Source organism: Narcine bancroftii, chromosome 9 (assembly GCF_036971445.1).
Source record: "Narcine bancroftii isolate sNarBan1 chromosome 9, sNarBan1.hap1, whole genome shotgun sequence".
In the NCBI taxonomy this organism is placed as follows: domain Eukaryota; kingdom Metazoa; phylum Chordata; class Chondrichthyes; order Torpediniformes; family Narcinidae; genus Narcine; species Narcine bancroftii.
In genome coordinates, this window is record NC_091477.1 from 86,704,199 (window position 1) to 86,724,011 (window position 19,813).

A 19,813-nucleotide genomic window follows, 5' to 3' on the forward strand; every position below is an offset into this window, starting at 1 on the left:
CCTCTGGCGAGCCTTGCTGTACTAACATTGGCTGTGCATTATCTCTACTGTTAAGGACACTCCCATTGGGTATAACTGGGTATGCACCTATTGTCTTTCATTATTGTACCATGAGTTTCTGCTGATAAAAGCCATGATTATTGTTTGACCACATCGTCTTTGTCTACTTCATCAACTGGCACTTCAATCATGAATGGAGTGGTTCCTCCAATATGCTGTAAAGGAGAGAAAGAAAGATGTTTTGGGTAATAGAATCTTTCTTGGAGCTGGAGAAAATTGAGAAGATGATTCTTTGGATGCAGTTGCTGGTGGAGTGGAAGGACTGGGAGAGCACTGCTTTTTACTCTGCCCAATATGAGAGGGATTTAGAACAGGAGAAGGAAATAGATGCATGTGGTCAGTGGGTTTGTCCATGAGGGTAAATCATGTGTCAGGAGAAAGGTGAACATTTCAAAGGTACTCTCTGCAGAACAGCTTGTCGTCAAAGAAAATGCAATGGAGATGGAGGAACTAAAAAAAATTTAAAATTTAAAAAAAAAACTAGAATATGCTCTTTACAGTAGGTGGGATGGAGGAAGTATAATCAAAATAGCTGAGTGTTAGCAGAAGCAAAAATGTTTCAGATGTCATACTCAAGTTTGTTTCTGATAGCTGAAGATGCATTGATTAGTTAATGGACCTTGGGTATAATAGAATTGGCTAGGTTATCCAACTTGCTGTCAGCCATATCTGCCTGAGTATTGACCTGAGTTTTCAATCAGGTGGAGATTAGATCAGTGGAATCAATTCCAATGACCAAGAATTTCATTGGATCAATTCTCTCACTGCATTACTGAGGTCGTTAGATGGCTGGCACTTTCCAACTTTTCCACCACTGGAATAGATTCTCTTCTTGCTAATCCTGTTAATGGTGAGATAGATCAGAATGTGAATTAGCAGGAAGAATGTGGCCATGCTCCTTCCCCCATAGAGCATATCTACACCAAAGCTTCCTTAGCTTGTTTTAGATGGGTGATTTGCCACTAGCAGGGTGGAGCTTCAAACAATAGCACCCAGGGAAATGGTTAGAAGAGTAATGCTCAGGAAAGATTCAGCAGCCAGTCAAATATTACTGAACTGGCCAACTTCAGCAAAGAATTCTCCTTCCCAAATGTCCTGCAGGACCTTGTAACATCACAAAATGGAATATCTGTTAGAGATAGCAATATGAGTTTAGTGAGGTCAGGAGGCGAGTTTGAGGGTTGTAATTTGATTTTTTTTTTTTACTGGAGATGACCAAGAAAAAGGGAGGTTGGTAGACTTTTCTATGTGGATCAGTAATTATTTGTCAAGGTCCAGAAGGTTAAAACCCATGTGATCCAAGGCAAACTGTTAAATTGGCTTAGTGATGGAAATATATTATCGACTGGAAACCTTAGTGATGGGCCACAGGGCTTGGTTCTGGGACCTTTGCTGTTTGTGCTATATATTCATGACTTGGGTGAATGTAATATAAGTAAGTTTGAGATGTCATAAAAAATTGTGTTGTGGATAATGAGGAAGGTTGTCAAAGGCAACAGAAGGATAGAGATCAGATAGAAGTTTGACTAGAGCATTGACAAATAGAATCTAATTTTGATAATTGCAATAATGCCTTTTAAGGAAATCAAACAGTGGTAGGATGGATACAGCAAACCGAGTTGGAGTGGGATTTTTTTTTTAAAATGGTTGTTGAATTTAAATTTTCATTGCTGCTTGTTATCATATTATCACTGCTGGGAATCCACAATTTGGTTTGTGCTCTCACAATGGGTCTGGCAGAGGATGCTCATTTCACAAGAAGATTTGGAGGATCGTTGCAGACATCATTGGTGCTGATGCTGAGAGATGGCTCAAATGTAATCCAATTTTGAAGATCTTGTCATTGAACCTTATTGTCAGGGGAAGGTGTTTTACACTGGAGGTAGGTTAGTGAAGGACATCTGTGAATATTTAGCATATTGCTCCTTCTCTCAGAGGTGAACAAGTTGATGGTGACCAACTGTTTGCATTCTAGTGGGTCAACCATATCTTTAGAATGTGAACACCTGACTTCAAAAAAGACACACTCTATGCAGCAGGAAATTAGAAGGATATTGAACATGCATAAAACAAGCCCTTCAATCCCATGTCCATGCTGGAAAAAAGTCCTGAGCTGTAGTAATCCATTTTCCAGAGAACCACTCATAGCCTAGCTCTAAAACAGTGGTTCTCAACCTTTTTGTTTCCTCTCACATACCACTTTAAGTATTTCCTGGTACTTTATTGCACATTAAGTTCATGAGTTAAAAGGAAAACCATGCTCCTTCCTGGAGTCGAGTCTCTGACCCAAAATATTGGGGGGGAGGGGGAGAAATTAAAATGAAAACCCTTTTTGGTAAGTCTGATTTTAAAGCTGGTATCATCAGGATGTAGGAACTGAGAACATCTGCATGGACCAGGGGGACCAGAGTTTGACTGAGCTGGAGAGAGTTTACCAAGCAGTGCAAGAACCCAGCATATGTCCGAGGAAAATTCATACAATCTCCTATAAAACAGAAAAATACTTATTTGTCATCGTCATTTGATATTTCCTTCACTCTTTCCTCTAATTCCAGGTGTTTTTTTTTCTCCTTCATCCAGCTGTCTGAACTGCCCCATGTCCTTGCATGACTTCGACACCTCCACAGCAAGGTAATGGCTGAAGAAATCTAGCTCTGCAGAAAGAAGCACTGAGAGCACAACATATGAAAAATAAAATTTGTAGAGCTTTATAAGGGTCAAATTCCAAAAATGGTCGATGTTGTGTACCAGCAGGCACAGGAAGTTAAAACTTATCAAAATGGCAAATTAATAAAATGCATCAATTGAAGCTTTGAGCACAGAATGGGGAAACTCCGCCTACTATGCCTAGGTCAATTCACTAACAATGAGAATCTGGAGTGACACAGTAGTCAGGCAGTATCCAAGCATCGAAATGGTCAGACAACGTTTCGAGTCAGGACTTTTTAAATAAATCTTGATAAAAGGGTCCTGATCTGAAAAGTTGACTGACCATTTCTATCCGTCAATGTTATCAGATGCATCGATTCTTTCCAAGTTCTTTGTTCACTCAAGACTCAAGCATCTGCAGATCTGGTGTTTCTCTTGGAAAGAGCTATTCAGTTGAGTTCTATACCTCTGCCTTTCTCCCAAAATCTTGCTTGCTTTATGCTGCTTGCTTCCTTTCTGTGAGCAGAGTAGAAGTAGCCTCTCCCCCTTTACCTCCTCCCTTCCACTCACCTAGTGGCTGCAAACACTCATATTGAAAGAATGATTTAGCTATACATTTTTTCAATTTAACATATTCCAGTTGTTGTCCAGACTGTAGATCTCCTGCTTTGAGACACCAAACACAAAATGGCAGAACACTACCATTCAGTCTGTAACTCTTGACCCCAAGCTTCCAGAACTCTTTGCATTTCCACCACAATCTTCTCTACCCATCACCTTCTACAACACAAGTCTAATGAACAATACTTTATCCTTTGATTCCACTTACTCAACTGAACACTGGCTCAATAATTTCAGACAATGACGTTGCAGTCCCCATTTACACACCCTCTAGCTCTCTTGTTTCTTTACTTCTCCATTACTACCTACTTTTGTCTCGCAGCATGTTCCTCTTTTTCATTTAATGTAAATTAATCTCACCAATGTAATTTTCCACCCAAAGGCTTTCATTTTTATTCTTTCTTCTGCTCTTGCCCCCCCCCACACCCACCTCCACTTCTGTAATAACGTAAACTTGATCATTTCCCTCACCTCTTCCCAGTTCTAATGAAAACCTGAACATTAATTGTCAATAAAACAAAAAAGTGCAACCAGCTCAAGTAAAATCTATGGAGAAAGAAACAATGTTACAGTAGTTTTACAAGTTAACAATATTTCATCAGAATGCTAATTGTTTTGTTCTTCACAAATGCTGCTGGATTCACTAGGTATTCCCACTATTGACTGTTTTTCACATTAAATTAATCTAAAGGCATCTTTTTTGGCACTAATTTTTAAACTAGTTTACTGACTTCTATTACTAATTGAATTCTTGTATAACCGTGCTTGTGTCCTGGACCCACTCGGGATTCTGAGGAACACAGAATCTGGATTTGATATCATAAACTGAAAAAGCCAGTTCTCCTCAGATTTGAATAAAAGGAGATTCGGTGCAAAAATGGTTTTGCTTCCTTACAAAATTCTCATTGGTTTAGACCAAAGAGAAGCTTTAGTCAAGCAGAATACATAGTTCTCCAAGATTCAAGTCCTTGAAGTTTTTAAAAAAAACTTCACAAAGAATTCCAGCCTGAAACATCAACTGGTCTATTTCCTACCACTGAATGCTGCTTAAACCACTGAGATTTTCCAGCAGAATGTATTTTCTCCCAGATTCCAGCATCTGCAGTATTTTGTGTGTCTTTAAGTTCATGAAAATTAACACAGCACAATATGTTGACATATGGATCTCATCCAATTGATTATGAAGTTCAGTTAACAATGATATTTGGGGTTTGTGCTATTTTAAATAGGGTGTCAGTTTCAAAAGTTAGAAATATTCAAAGACAGAATGTAAGTTATTCCTGAGACAGAATGTTCAAATTATTCTGGACTGTGTATTACAGAAATAATACTTTCAAATATGGCAGATTGTTTGCAGGAAATGTCTGCTTAATGTAATTGTATTTATGGTACAAATCACACGTCTTGACAAATAAAAATTCTGTGCTGTCTTCTTAAATTATTTTGCCATAAAAGCCAATATTCCATATCTAAGAAAGAATAGAATCAATTAACATTTTTTTATAAATAAAAAAGCCTTTTTAACTGAGTGCTGATTCTCCTGAATCTATTGACTGAAAGCATTAAATATTCTGAACCCTCCAACCACACCATCCCCTACCCAGGACCCAAGGCAGACTTTAAACTTCCTCATCAAATCCCAAAGCAATTCTTCAGCTTTTAGTTTAATTCTCTAAAGTATTAGAAATCTTTTAGCTAATGGATATAGATCATTGGTTTTCGATGTGAAACATCATAAGATACATTTGCTTGGGAATTTTTATAGACCAGTTGGAAATGTGTTATGGTTGCACATTCTTTTAAAGGTCATGCCAGCCATGGATAAGAAAGTTGAGATAAATAGTTTTAATGCTTTTGCTTACTTGCATTTATTTTCCTTGTAGTTGGGGAGGAGGAGAATAAAATACAATTTACATTGGGCATGTGCAGCACAAGAAGCATCCCAAATGTGCTTGTTTTGAAGATACGGGTAAGATTACGAGTTATTATGAATGCATCCGTTTTACATCAAACAATAACCCTTTCCCCCAGTTAAACAACTTGTATTAACTCTTGCTTTTATAATTCAAATTTTTTTGAAATTTTATTTTTCCGTAAGTATTAGGAGTGTAATGAAACCATCCAGCAATACTTTTTTTTGCCCTCTGTTGGCCTTACCATGGCCTGCAATGTTTCAGTGATTTTTGGCTAACTTAAAAGATAGTCAAAGCAAAATTGATCCCATGTTCTTGTAATCAAAAGAGGGAAACCCAAGTACAAATCCATCTAGGTGTGTTTAGAATTCAAACCATAAGTTTGAATTTATGTTGACTCCAATTATGTGCTTGACATTTGTACTTAGAAATTGAAAACATTTAGCATGTGTAATCTGCATACTCATCTTGTACCAATAACTATGTCAACATTTTAACTGGAAGCCGTTTTCCTGTTGAAATCAATGATTTAGAGATGGCACAACCTTGTGCAAGAACTCTTGTTCTGAATCATACCATTTATTCTTATAAAGTTTGGCCTCTTGCAGACTCGATCCTTAGCAAAGTAATTCTATTCCATTATATGTATGAAGATTCACCAACCTACTGCAAGGCTTGGCCTCTTGCAGACTCGATCCTTAGCAAAGTAATTCTATTCCATTATATGTATGAAGATTCACCAACCTACTGCAAGGCTTGGCCTCTTGCAGACTCGATCCTTAGCAAAGTAATTCTATTCCATTATATGTATGAAGATTCACCAACCTACTGTGAAAAATTAGTCTGTTTATATAGCTGCATTATAAATGTTTCAACCTCTGTATTCGCCTTGTATCTGGGATATTGCTTTGGCTAATATCTAACATTTGCGCCTATCACTTTAAGTTCATTGGTGTGAACTACTGACAAAACAATGGTGCCATTATTGCAAAGCCTGGAGACACAATGACAGAAATTTAAGATACTGAACAAAATAATTTGCATGAATATCACTCACATCTAATGCACTTGAAGTTGTTAAAATGAATGTTTCATTTGACACCAATGTTTAAGATCTGGGAAGATTAATTATGATTTGTGAATTTCCCAATCACAGATGTGCGCAAGACCTATTTTTGGTCTTAAAATGAAATAATAGGATTTTGGACTTAAAAATCCTTGACATATTCACAGGCAATTAAACACTGCTATTTCAAGTGAGTAATGTGTTGATTTTAAGAAAATCAAACTTTGCTGATCCTGGAAATCTGAAAAAAAATTACTCAGTAGGCCAGGCACCTAATCAATTTTAATGAGAGTCCTTGACCTAAAGCAACAACTCCCCATAGATCCTGCCAGAGATGCGTGTTTCGATTTATTGCAAATAAAAATCAAAACGCATCGGGCGTTGGAAATCAGTTTTCACCACGTCCTGCTTTATTTCAATCAGCAGGTAAGGCAGATCCATTATAAAGTGTAACAATGCTAATGTTTCAAGTCCAAGGTCTATGATCTGAAACATTAGCTCTCTTTCACTTTACCATAAGACTATCAGACATAGCGGAATTAAGCCATTTGTCCCATTGAGTCTAGCCCGCCATTCTGTCCTGACTGATTTACTATCTTTTTCACCCCCATTGTCCTGCATTCTCCTTGTAACCCTTGATTCCCTTCCTAATCAAGAGCCTTCAGCTTAAATGTACCAAATGATTAGACCTCCGCAGCCATCTATGGCAACTAGGTCCACAGAATCATCACATAAATTACACATGTTGCCTGACCCCTGAGTGTTTACAACATATTCCATCATTTTAAACTTTTATTTGATGATATTGGGACCAATTGGTTAAGCATACAGATCATAGAATCCCACAACAGGGTATAATTTTAAGACTTCTGTGATTTTTGAAAAGACACTGGAAATAGTAGGAAATACTACTTGAAACTTCTCAATATTTTTCCCTTATGTCCTAAAGATGGTGATTATTTTGTTGTGACACTCTCGTGGGCACCAGATTTTAATACCTGATCTAAATGTTTCTGAGACAATTTGACTATGTGGCCATTATATCTTAGCTTTTTCACACACACGCACAAGTTCTGCAAGAGTGCACGTCTATAGTCATTGGAGAATCAGTGATCCTATTGTTCATCAATGTGAGACCTTGTTTAAATAAGAAAACTCGATAGAGACCCATTTGAGAACCTAGCACATTGTCTGCACACAACCACCAATTGCATGGAATTCGGGTAAATTCCCTGAGCCATTACATAATATTTTTAATCCCAGAAACAGGAAATCCGTTGTCTTCGCCTTAATTCTCATAGTAGGCGATTTGATCAGCATGAATTACACAGTACTTACAAAACCATTTCAAAGGCCACAGTTCAGACGCTGGAAACATTTGGTCTGGAGGCATCCACCAGCCTGTTAGTTTTGCTCTCGTCACCCTCCTTTCAGCCTCCGGTAGGGCACGCATGTGTGCATTCAGGCACTCGTTTGCTTTAATTTTTGTGCATTATTGATTCACATTAGTTTTCAGATGGTTTCTTAAATGGCGTCATTCCTTGTTATTTTTTTGGAGCTTCAGCTTTCTTATCCTTTTTGGTTCCATCCAAAAACTCAGCAAGGTTTGCGCGCAAGACCATTCTAAAAATCACAACGTGGAAATGAAAATTACAGCTTCTAAATGCAATGTTATTACCCCTTACTTGGTAAATTGGCTCTAAACATCCAGATACGTTTTTCTGCAATTTAAACTCAAGATTGAGATCGATTCAGTGCTTATGACAAATTATTTCCTGCACTCGTTTCTGCATTTTATTTGTAATTTAAATGCATCTGGGTTTATTAAGACCGAAGCAAATGTATATTTCAACTTCTATTTTGTTCTCAGTAACTCCATGGTTTTATATATTTACATTTTAACCCCTGTACATGTTTAAGGCTCCTGATGGTTAGTGTCCTTACAGATTTATTGCCCTTGTAAGAACAGTGTGTTGCGACGATGCAGGCGTAACAATAGATCCAAATCAGACTTGCAATACCACGTAATTGACATATTCTGGTGACTGCATCAAGGCCATGTCAGTTTGGGAGATTTTTTTTAAAACCCCTTTTCAACAGTCAACATTTGACTCAAGCCCATTAAACTTCTGTCCAACAGCTTATGAAATATTGTGTAGACTTGAAAGGGTCTTCCTCGCAACATTAGTCCTGATTAGCCTGCAGTGAGAGAACAGAAATACTGCCATTCTCTCCGACATCGTCTTACTGTGAGCGAACTAATTCCATAACCTTGAGCCCCGCCAAGATCCACAAATATCCTGTGGTTTTCAGTTTAGGAAACGGTGCCCCACAACTTAGTTTAAACAACCACGTTGGTCAATATATTTTTAACTGTACATGTATTATATTTTTTCATCACCAAAATCTAATGATGGATATTTCACTTAGGGTACAATTGGAACATGGACAACACAAAACACAGGTAGGAAATCCATTATTAGTATAAGCATGGCCAGCCAGTGGGATACATCTACATGATCGGCGCTACTCATTCCGATCACTATCTAAACATCAGTCATTCTAAATATTTTAGGTTTAACGTGTGATGCGTGAAGGGGAAAGGTGTTGAGTGAACGAATTCCGCTGCTGGGTCGTTTCCTATCGCTTCTTCATGCAGCCGCATTGGATAAAAGATCGGGCTTTTGTTCCTCAACGGGTCATTTCGTGGCAAAACTCCGCTAAGTGTTTCTCCTGGGTGCAGAGGAAGCGGGCGCCCTGTTATTGCCTGGCGCGTTGGTGTCGGGGCGATATTTGAGCCAGCAAATCACCCATGTGACAACCACCGAGAACAAGGCGAGGATGCTGGCCACCGACAGGCAGATGGGGCCGACGGGCGAGGGCGAGCTGTTGTAGTGGTTGACGAAGATCAGGCCGGTGAAGAGCAGCACCACCATGGAGAGGAAGGAGAAGACGACGCAGACACAGCCCGCGGTCAGGGCAGCCCTCTTGCAATTCTGGCAGCTCTCGTAGGGCGCCGAGGGTCCTGGGGACGGGCGGCTGCTTGTCGCCGCCGAGGGGCTTGCGATCTCGGGCGGCAGTGCCGAGCTGGACCCCTGCTGTGGGTGGTGATGCTGCGCTGGATGCTGCCGCTGCTGGTTGAATCGGTGCAGCTGGGGCGTCGGAGGCAGCGCGTCCTGAGGCAGGGGGTCGGTCCCCACGTAGAGAGGGAAAGCCTCGGTGACCTTGGTGTTGTTGGGCAGGTTGTGGATCCTGTAGTCAGGCACTGCTGTCCTGTGCCGGCAAACGGGGCAGGCGATTCTCCATGGCCGCTCCTCCCTGACGTGCAGTGTGGTCAGACACTCCTCGCAAAACGTGTGCAGGCACTCCAGGATCTTGGGCGCCCGGCGTTCAAGATCGAAGTAATTGTAGCAGATCTTGCACTCGTATTCCTCGTACGGAGCCGCTGCATCCGCTGTCGGTAGACTTGCCTCCGCTTCTGCCATGACATCTTAGAATAAGCGTGGGGGGAACGGCGAGAGGAAACAAATCACAAATCTTGCTTTGTAAAACCATGCACCGTAACACTCACATCATTAGGACTGGATCCTTTTTTTTCTCTCTCCCATTTTTTGGGGTGTTAATACGTGACAATCCTGCTCGCACAGCCCTGCATTTTGTTCTGTCCCTTTTCATAATAAAACCAGCCACTCGGCTTTGACGCGAAGACGGGGGAGGGGGGGGGGTGGGGGGTGGTTGGGTGATGATGTAATCTGGCGGCTGCAATGCGAGATTCCTGAATCGTTCAGACTCGCAAAGGAAGGGGATGGAGAAAAAAAATCCAGATCACCTTCCTTTGTTAGTTCTGCGTTCACGCAACTCAAGGGCATTGAAATAATTCTCGCTGTGTCCAAGTAGAAGAGCAAGAGAAACGTAAACAAGGGGAGCCTAGGAAATGGATTTCATAATTATATACAGTGGGGGTTTTTAAAAAAAAATAGGCTATTTGGTTGGAAATTAGTATCCGATCTGTCCTGTATTAAATGACAACTGGCCAGTGTGCAGTCACGGTCAAAGTACCAAATGATTTCATTTTCTGATCTCAGCTTACATATACCCTAAAACAGTAATATGAGAATGTTGGCTGTTTTGTGAATCTAATATCTCAGGTTACGTTATGTTATTGAACATATAAAGGATATATTTATCACAGCACAATAGATACAGTTCAGTTTTGTCACAGTTGGCATTATTAGCCTTCGCAATAGAGAAATTTAGACATCATTTCTATTAACCATCGTAAAGAAGCTGAAGTCTCAACTATGAGGGTAATGTTTAAGAATTTTCTGTTAAGATGAAGGCTGATAGCAGATTGCTCACGAGTGACCCCCCCCCCCCCCCGGGAATAGACCCATGTTCCAAATTAGTGACTATCACGGGTCTGTGGGATGTTCACGATTTTAGCCAATGCTGTAGGAACATATATAGAACACTACAGCACAGGAAACGGGCCATTCAGCCCTTCTAGTCTGTGCCAAAGCAACATTCCACTAGTCCCACTGAACGGCACGTATTCCATAACCTTCCAGTCCTCTTCCCTCCATGTTTCTATTCAATTTATTCTTAAAACTTAAGATAGAGCCCACATTTACCAAGTTAGATGGCAGCTTGTTCCACACTGCCACCACTCTCTGAGTGAAGAATTTCCCCTAAACCTTTCACCTCTCACCCTAAAGCCATGTCCTCTTGTATTTATCTTTCCTAATCTAAGTGGAAAGAGCCTACTGCATTTAATTTGCCTATACCCTTCATAATTTTGTAAACCTCTATCTCCTCTCATTCTTCTGCGCTCCAAGGAATAAAGTCCTAACCTGTTTAATCTTTTCCTGTCACTCAGCTCCAGGAGACCCGACAACATCCTAGTAAATGTTCTCTGCATTCTTTTAGTCTTACTGATATCCTTCCTGTCAGAAGTTGTGCCAAACTGTTAAGTACCTTAAATTACAGTAAATTACTGTGCAGTTAGTACAGAATGACAAAGACTATCGTAAGAAACCCATCTATAATTCTAAATAGATACCCACTCCACTACTAGCATTCCGTGTCTGCAACATGTACCATTCTCAAAATGCACCACAATTATTTGCTCTACAGTAGGTTCAAATGAGCAACCTCTAAGCACCAAAAAGGATAAGGGCAGCAAAACACCTTAATCTGGAGATTCCCCTTTAAAGCTCATACTAATCTGATGACAAATATATTGCTGTTCTTTTATCAGTACGGTGTCTAAATTTTGGAAGTCCTTACTCAATCATACCTTGTGAAGAACTGCAATCATCAACAAAAATGATTCACCAACATCTTCTCAAGGAAAGTCATTCAGGGATCTTCAGTAAATAGTGGCTTTGTCATTAATTTGTGGAAAGAGAACCAGCGTTACTGTTCTGGTCCAAGACCATTTAGTTCTCTTTCCATGGATGGTATGTGATCTGCTGAGTGTTTCCAGGAGTTTGTTGCATTTCAAATCACCGTTATTTCCCACTAGAATTTCCTGTTGCCTCAATAAACCTCTCTGCCTGCTTTGTAAACTTACTGATACTACTTAAAACTATTGTAACCAAACTTTGTGACCAATCTAGAGAACAGAAGTTTAAGGGAGGGGCAATCTGAGGTGAATTTTTTTTTCACTTAGACAGTAGTTTGCATGTGTTACAATCTGCCAGAGGAAACTGGAGAATTGGGTAAAATTTTAACATTCAACAACATTTGGACTAATGTATGGATAGAAAAGGCTGAGAAGGAAATGGATCAAATGCAGACTAGTCCAGAAGGCCAACTTGATCAGCATGGATTAGTTGGGCCAAAGAACATAATTTGTGCCATATAACTCTATGACCCTATATGACAGCACGTTACTTTGCTAACATTCTGGGGATTGTTATTTAACCATGTTCTTCTTTTAAAAAAAAAACTTTATTTAAAGACTTTAATCAAAATACAGTTAAACATAACAAAGAAAAGTGAAGAACAAATTTTTATATATAAAAAATCCCACCCACCCTCCCACCCCTTCAGCCAGCTCCCTTAAGGGGAGCCAAATATAAAAACAATACAGTTAATATAAAGAATATTTCAAAGTATTTTCAAATTCATATACTCCAAATAAGGAGACCACATTTCAACAAATAATTATCATGTAAATTACATGTAATTTTTTCCATAATAATACAAGTTCTCAATTCATTATGCAAGCGTGTTATGTTAATCTCCAGATTATCTTTCCAAGTACTAGCTGCACATTTTCGTGCTACAGACAGCTCTAGACGTACAAATGCAATTTGAAATTTATCCAACCCTAGTCCTTTCAAAGAAACCATATATCCCAACAAAAAAATCAATGGCAATTTAATGTTAAATAATTTTTCCAAAACCAATCTAATTCTTTCCCAAAACGGTTATACTTCAACACAAGACCAGACAGCATGTAAAAAAGTTCCAATACATAAATCCATATCTAAAACAAGAATCCGAATTACTAAACCTATATATTTTTAATTTCCCTGGAGTTAAATATAACTGATGCAAAAAATTATAATTAACCATTCCATATCGTACATTTGTCACTTTAGTTACACTATCACGGCACATAGCCTCCCAATTATATTTGGGAAAAATATAAGTTAAATCACTTTCCCATTTAAGCCTAGATTTCTCCCAATCTGCTTAATCCATTGCATCTTGTAACAATTGGTGCATACCCAAAATATAACCTTTCTTTGGTACAGAAGAAATCAAAGACTCAAATTTTGTCAACGTGAGTCAACATCTCTTTACCATAATTATCTTTTATCAAAGCTCTAAGTTGATAATACACAAATAAAGAGTTTACAGATATATTAAATTTCTCCCTCAGTCAGTTAAAGGAAAGAAACTGGCCTTCTTCAAAACAGTCCTAAACTATCTTAATACCCTTAGAATTCCATCTCTTTAAATGATTATTAAACATTGAAAAAGGAATAAGTTGATTATGATATAATGGGGTTTGGATTGATAATTTACCCTTTGATCCTAAAACCATATTTCGTTTAACCCATATCCTTAACAAATGTTTTAGTACCAGCATATTACATTCCCGCAATAAATTCCCATTCTACTTAAATATAAACTGGTGTATCTCAACTTCAGATATACAAGCCATTTCCACCTTTTCCCAACTCGGAGGTTGGCCCATATCCATCAATCTACTAACAAATTTCAACTGAGCTGCTTCATAATAATTTTGAAAATGAGGTAACTGCAATCCACCTAATGCATATTTCCATGTAAGTTTATGCAAAGCTACTCGTGCTAATTTTCCCTTCCATAAAACTCCCGCACTGCTCTATTCAGATCCTAAAAAAAAACCTTTGAAAAAACATGGTATCGACAGAAACAAATATTGAATTTGAGGAAAAATATTCATTTTAATGCAATTTACTCGACCAATTAATGTTAACGACAGATCTTTCCATTTAGTCAAATCCATTTTAATCCTTTTTAATAAAGGAACATGATTTAATTGAAATAAAGATTGATAATCTGCATTTACTACCACACCTAAATATTTAATTCTATCTGACCTCTTTAATTTTATAATACCTTTATATTCTAAATAATCTTCAGCCCCAACTGGCAGTATTTCACTCTTATCCCAATTTACTTTATATCCAGACAACTCCCCAAATTTTTACAAACAATCTTGTAAATATTTCAAAGATTGTTCTGGTTCTGACAAATATATCAACACATCATCTGCAAACAAATTATATTCATCATCCACAATTTTCATTCCTTTAATCTTATAATTCTGTCATATTGTCTGAGCTAATGGTTCGATAGCCAATGCAAATAAGGCTGGTGACAATAGACAACCTTGTCGAGTCAATCGCATTAATTTAAATGGTAAAGAAATTTGGCCATTTGTCACCACCGTAGCAATTGGATTTGAATATAAAGCTTTAACCCAACCAATGAAATAAGGGCCAAAATTAAACTTCTCTAACACCTTAAATAAAAAATTCCACTTAACCCTATCAAAGGCTTTTTCTGCATCCAGCACAACCACCATTGATTGGGTGGTTGGGTTGCTGTCTAAATGCATTGACCAATGTTATCAATCTGAGGATATTATCAGACACATTTCTATTTTTAATAAAACCTGTTTCATCTGTATGTATCAACTGAGGTAAATATTTGGCAAGTCTATTCGCTAACACCTTCGCTATAATTTTATAATCTACGTTTAATAAGGAAATAGGCCTATACGAAGACACTTTCAACAGGTCCCTATCTTTTTTAGGAATCACAGTAATTATAGCACTCGAACAAGATTCTGGTAACAACTGCTCCTCAGTTACTTGCTGCAATACATCTCCAAATACAGAAGATAAATCTTCATAAAATACTTTATAGAATTCAACTGAGAATCCATCATCTCCTGGTGACTTTCCATTCGGCATCTCCTGTATAGCTCTTTAATCTCAAAATCTGTGAATGGAGCTTCCAATTCTTTAACCTCCTCCACCCCTAAAACAGGTAAATTTAATTTAGATAAATAAGATTCAATAGAACCAGCATCCTGCTTTCCCTCAGAAGTATATAATTTCTGATAAAATGAATAAAACTGGTCATTAATTTCCTGAGGTTTATAAGTAACTGTTGAATTCTTTTTCACAGCATTAATATTTTGGGATGTCTGTTCTGTTTTTAACTGCCATGCTAGAACCTTATGAGCTCTCTCACCCAATTTATAATAACATTGCTTAGATCAATAAATTAAATGCTCATACTGATAAGTTTGTAATGTATTATAACATAATTTCAACTTCATTAAAACAGCTTTTTTTTAAATCTTCTGTAACATCTTTCTGAAATTCCTTTTCCAACTCAGTAATTTGTTTCTCCAATGTTAAACTTCCTGCCACATATTGCTTTTTAACTTTTGTAGTGTAGCTAATAATTTTCAAAGCATCCCACAGTATAAAATTTCTACGTACTGAATTGACATTCTCAGCCAGAAACATAGTAATCTGCTCCTTAATAAAAGTAATAAACTCTGGTTTCTTCAATAACATTGTATTGAATCTCCATCTACAAGATGATTGCACCACTTCTGGACTTACACAGGAGAAAAATAAGATAGAATGGTCCAATATAACCTGACTTTTATATTCAACCTGTAGTGTTCTATCCTGTAAATGCACCAAAACCAAAAAAAAAGTCTATTCTAGAAAATGAATCATGTCTAGATGAATAAAAAGAAAAGTCTTTCTCTGTCCTGTTTACTCTCCTCCAAACATCAACCAAATTCAGATCTTTCATCAAAGCTCCTATTTATATTGCCATCTGTGATTTCCTCATACTTTTCAGAGATCTATCCAATTAAGGATCCAAAACACAGTTAAAATCTCCCCCAACCAGAATATTATTATTGGCCTGATTTAACAATAAAAAAGCCTCTGACATGAAGCATTCATCATTTATATTAGGTAGATAAATATTTAACAAAGTCCATGATTCAGCAAAAATTTACAGTTAACCATCAAAACCCTCCCAGCATTTCCCTCAAATGATTCTAATTCAAACGATAATTTCTTATGAATTAAAATCGTAACACCCCTCACCTTAGAATTAAAAGAAGAAGAGAGCACATGACCAACCCACTCTCTCTTTAATTTCAAATGCTCTTTTTCGATCAAGTTTGTTTCTTGCAAGAAAGCGCTATCAGCTTTCATTTTTCTTATATAAGACAAAACTCATTTGCATTTAATTGGGTTATTCAAACCCTGGACATTAAAAGTTGCAAAATTCAAATTAGACATTTCTTAATCTAATAATATATTCTACTACTATAAAATAATGCTTCCCGTCTAATTCCCTTAATATTCTAATCCCCCCCTATATAAAAACTCAAAAACAAAACAATCCCAAAACAAACTACTAAAAAGTAGTATCCCCCTAAAAATCTGGATGTGGTAAAACTCACTAGTGGCAGGTGACTAAATGTCTCAGTGTCATCCAACCCCCCAGTCAGACTTTCACAAAGTACTTAGACAAAAACAGTCAACCCAGTGATTCCAGTCCCAGTGATTGTTCCGGGTCCTCAATATCAAGAGACTTTGCATCAATTCAACTTTTTCCCCATTCTTTCCATGTTTTCCATTCTTCCCATTTCCATTGCCATTTACCCTCCTCTTAAGTGACAATCAGCCAGCTCCCCACCATGACTACCAGACCCCCCACATCTCCATCGGGCACACAAAACTCAAAACGGTCAACCAGTTTACCTATCTCGGCTGCACCATTTCATCAGATGCAAGGATCGACAACGAGATAGACAACAGACTCACCAAGGCAAATAGCGCCTTTGGAAGACTACACAAAAGAGTCTGGAAAAACAACCAACTGAAAAACCTCACAAAGATAAGCGTATACAGAGCCGTTGTCATACCCACACTCCTGTTCGGCTCTGAATCATGGGTCCTCTACCGGCATCACCTACGGCTCCTAGAACGCTTCCACCAGCGTTGTCTCCGCTCCATCCTCAACATCCATTGGAGCGCTTTCATCCCTAACGTCGAAGTACTCGAGATGGCAGAGGTCGACAGCATCGAGTCCACGCTGCTGAAGATCCAGCTGCGCTGGGTGGGTCACGTCTCCAGAATGGAGGACCATCGCCTTCCCAAGATCGTGTTATATGGCGAGCTCTCCACTGGCCACCGTGACAGAGGTGCACCAAATAAAAGGTACAAGGACTGCCTAAAGAAATCTCTTGGTGCCTGCCACATTGACCACCGCCAGTGGGCTGATATCGCCTCAAACCGTGCATCTTGGCGCCTCACAGTTTGGTGGGCAGCAACCTCCTTTGAAGAAGACCGCAGAGCCCACCTCACTGACAAAAGGCAAAGGAGGAAAAACCCAACACCCAACCACAACCCACCAATTTTCCCCTGCAGCCGCTGCAACCGTGTCTGCCTGTCCCGCATCGGACTTGTCAGCCACAAACGAGCCTGCAGCTGACGTGGACCTTTACCCCCTCCATAAATCTTCGTCCGCGAAGCCAAGCCAAAGAAGTGACAATGGTAGTGATCATCCATTTCCTTGTAAATCTGGCAATGAATTAACAAAAAATAATGCATCATGATCATTTTCAAAAAATTGAGATTGAATATTCCCATTAAAAACTTTCAATACTGCCGGATAACGAAAGGCAAATTTATATCCCTTTCGCCACAATACTTCTTTATCTGAATTAAATCCTCGGTGCCTTCTAATAATTTCTTGACTTAAATCTGCATTAAAAAAAACACCCTGTTATTTTGAACCATCATTGGATCCTGGTTTTGCCATGCCTTCTGCACCGTTGTTCGCAATATAATTTCTCTATCCTGATATTTCAAAGAGTGAATCAGAATTGCTCGTGGTGATTGGCCTGGAAATGGTTTCTTCCTGAATGCTCTGTGTGCTCGATCTAACTCCAGACCATCCGGAAAGAATTCTTTGCCCCACGCTTCATAAATCCATTTCTTTAAAAACTTTACTGGATCAGAGCCTTCTATATCTTCTGGAAGACCTACTATTTTTAGATTATTTTTTCGACTTTGATTTTCTAATTAATCAATCTTCTTCAATAATTCCTTCTTCTGAATCCCCCAATCGACGAAAGAATCCTCCACTTTTTCCATTTTTTTCTCTATTACACTCCACTTGATTCTAACATTCAAAAAAGGCTTCTTCAATCTTTTTAAAATTATTTTGTACGGTATCCACTGATTTTATGCATCTACTAACATCACTTTTAACTACAGTAATATCTTGCTTCATAAAAGTTATTTCTTCATACATAGTATTCATTTTGGTTTTCACTTCCATAAATCCTTGAGTCATCTGAGTAGACATCTGCATTGACATTTTTTTCCATTTGATGAGCAATCCCTTCCAAGATTGTAAACACAGAATCCAGTCCAGGTTCCATCACCTCCCTTTGAGGCCTACCTTCTCTGATGTCAGTCCCCATTTCTTCCTGGGTAAATTCCAATAAAGTTGAGCTCTCTTCTTCCTCAAACGCAGTAGGTCCCCTTCCGGTGCGGCTGCGAGTTTGGACACCCGATGACAGTGTGCCGACCTCATCGGCCCGCCGTCACTCGGGCTCCCCCACAGCCCACACCTTATCCAATAATTCATGGACCCGCGATGCACCGTACATGCCCGGCAGAACCACCGACCATGCAGGTGCGTCTTCTGACGCTACACTGAGCGTCCCTGGACCATTAGGCAATGTTGCGGGCTCATGGGTCTGTCCTCACTCAGCCGATCCACCCGCTTGTCTGGACGAACGGGTGCGCGAGTCTGAACCGGCCAAGCTCATCACTGAACCGGCGCCATCTTGCAGATGCGCAATTGGCGCCAGCGAAATACTTAACCAAGCAGGAGTCCTCTGAGGCTTGGGGGCTCCAGTCGATGACTCTGTGGCTTCAACTTGATAGGTGGGCTTCAATTCTTCAACACTTTTGTAAGGTAGTTTCTTTTGCAATTGAGCTTTTGATTTTTTCACGTTTGCAGCCATTTCAATCCTTCACTATTCCAAAATCTGTAGTTACTATTTTTAACCACTTTTACAAGTTTTAAACTCAGGTATTTAGAAGTCTAACTGGAGGAAAGTGGAACCACACGTCTTCCCTCTACACCATCTTGCCACACCCCCCTAATAATATTCATCTAATGCAATGGGTTAGAAAGGACGTTTCCACTCTAGTTTTGTTTGATTAAAGATAGCAATGTGGTCAATGTGGGATCTTCAGGATTTGATTGATGTAGTAGATAGATAGTCTGGGGAACAGTGGACTCCTTCCACCATTTTTGCTGGTCTTCTCTTCCTTCTAGGAGAGGAGAACGGAAGTTTCAGTGCTAGCTGAAATGCTTTTTTTCTCGATTTGAGAGGTCAAGGTCCTTGAAATGTCAAAATGTTATAATTTTTCAATGAGGCTTTGTAATATGGTTAAATTATTATCTTTATCCTCATCAATATCTTTTGTCTTAAAAGACTTCTGAATAAAATAGCTGTTAAAAGTGTGATATAAATGCAAGTTGTTGTTTATTTAATTTTCCATGGAAGCTTTGTTTTTTAAAAAAAACCCAGTTCTTTTATATTTGCTGAAAATAATACAATGAACATACTGGGCATTTTTTCTATTTTGAAACACTTAATTTCACAAGCAAAAGAAAATAGCTTGGTGTGATAGCACAGATTCCATCACCAATGTGTATATGTACAGATTGTAGTGTAGGATGACTGTGATTGGCTGAGAGTGTAGCCACACCTACTGGCAGGTCTTAAAGGATTGCTCCTAGCCAGACCAGGTCATTCTGGACTGGTCGACCTACATGTGATAAGTTCCAGTCTTTTAGTTAATAAAATCCTTGGTTTGGATCAACAAGTCTTTAGTTCTTCGACTCGCTCTACACTTGGGACAAGGTATATTTTCTG

At 38.8% G+C, this 19,813-nt stretch overlaps 2 protein-coding genes across 12 annotated transcripts in view; one reads left to right on the plus strand and one right to left on the minus strand.

Moving 5' to 3' along the window:
* LOC138742394 (RING finger protein 228) overlaps positions 1 to 9,991 on the minus strand; it is a 30,004-nt gene extending 20,013 nt beyond the window's left edge. For 3 of the 9 annotated variants that reach the window (XM_069896708.1, XM_069896709.1, XM_069896707.1), the window contains exons 1-2: positions 8,205 to 9,991; positions 7,648 to 7,932 (exon numbers count right to left, since the gene is read on the minus strand). In XM_069896708.1, coding sequence (XP_069752809.1) covers positions 9,030 to 9,794 — 765 coding nt within the window. In that variant the 5' untranslated portion in view covers positions 9,795 to 9,991 and the 3' untranslated portion in view covers positions 7,648 to 7,932; positions 8,205 to 9,029. Of the gene's footprint in view, positions 1 to 2,394; positions 2,730 to 5,906; positions 6,175 to 7,647; positions 7,933 to 8,204 lie in introns of those variants that run through there. The other 6 variants (XR_011344133.1, XR_011344132.1, XR_011344131.1 and 3 more) reach the window with 6 other exon arrangements.
* The window catches only part of sgpp2 (sphingosine-1-phosphate phosphatase 2), a 40,280-nt gene continuing 28,850 nt past the window's right edge, over positions 8,384 to 19,813 (plus strand). For 2 of the 3 annotated variants that reach the window (XM_069896703.1, XM_069896705.1), the window contains exon 1: positions 8,384 to 8,773. In XM_069896703.1, the coding sequence (XP_069752804.1) occupies positions 8,720 to 8,773 (54 nt within the window). In that variant the 5' untranslated portion in view covers positions 8,384 to 8,719. The remainder of the gene's footprint in view (positions 8,774 to 19,813) is intronic. The other variant, XM_069896706.1, reaches the window with a different exon arrangement.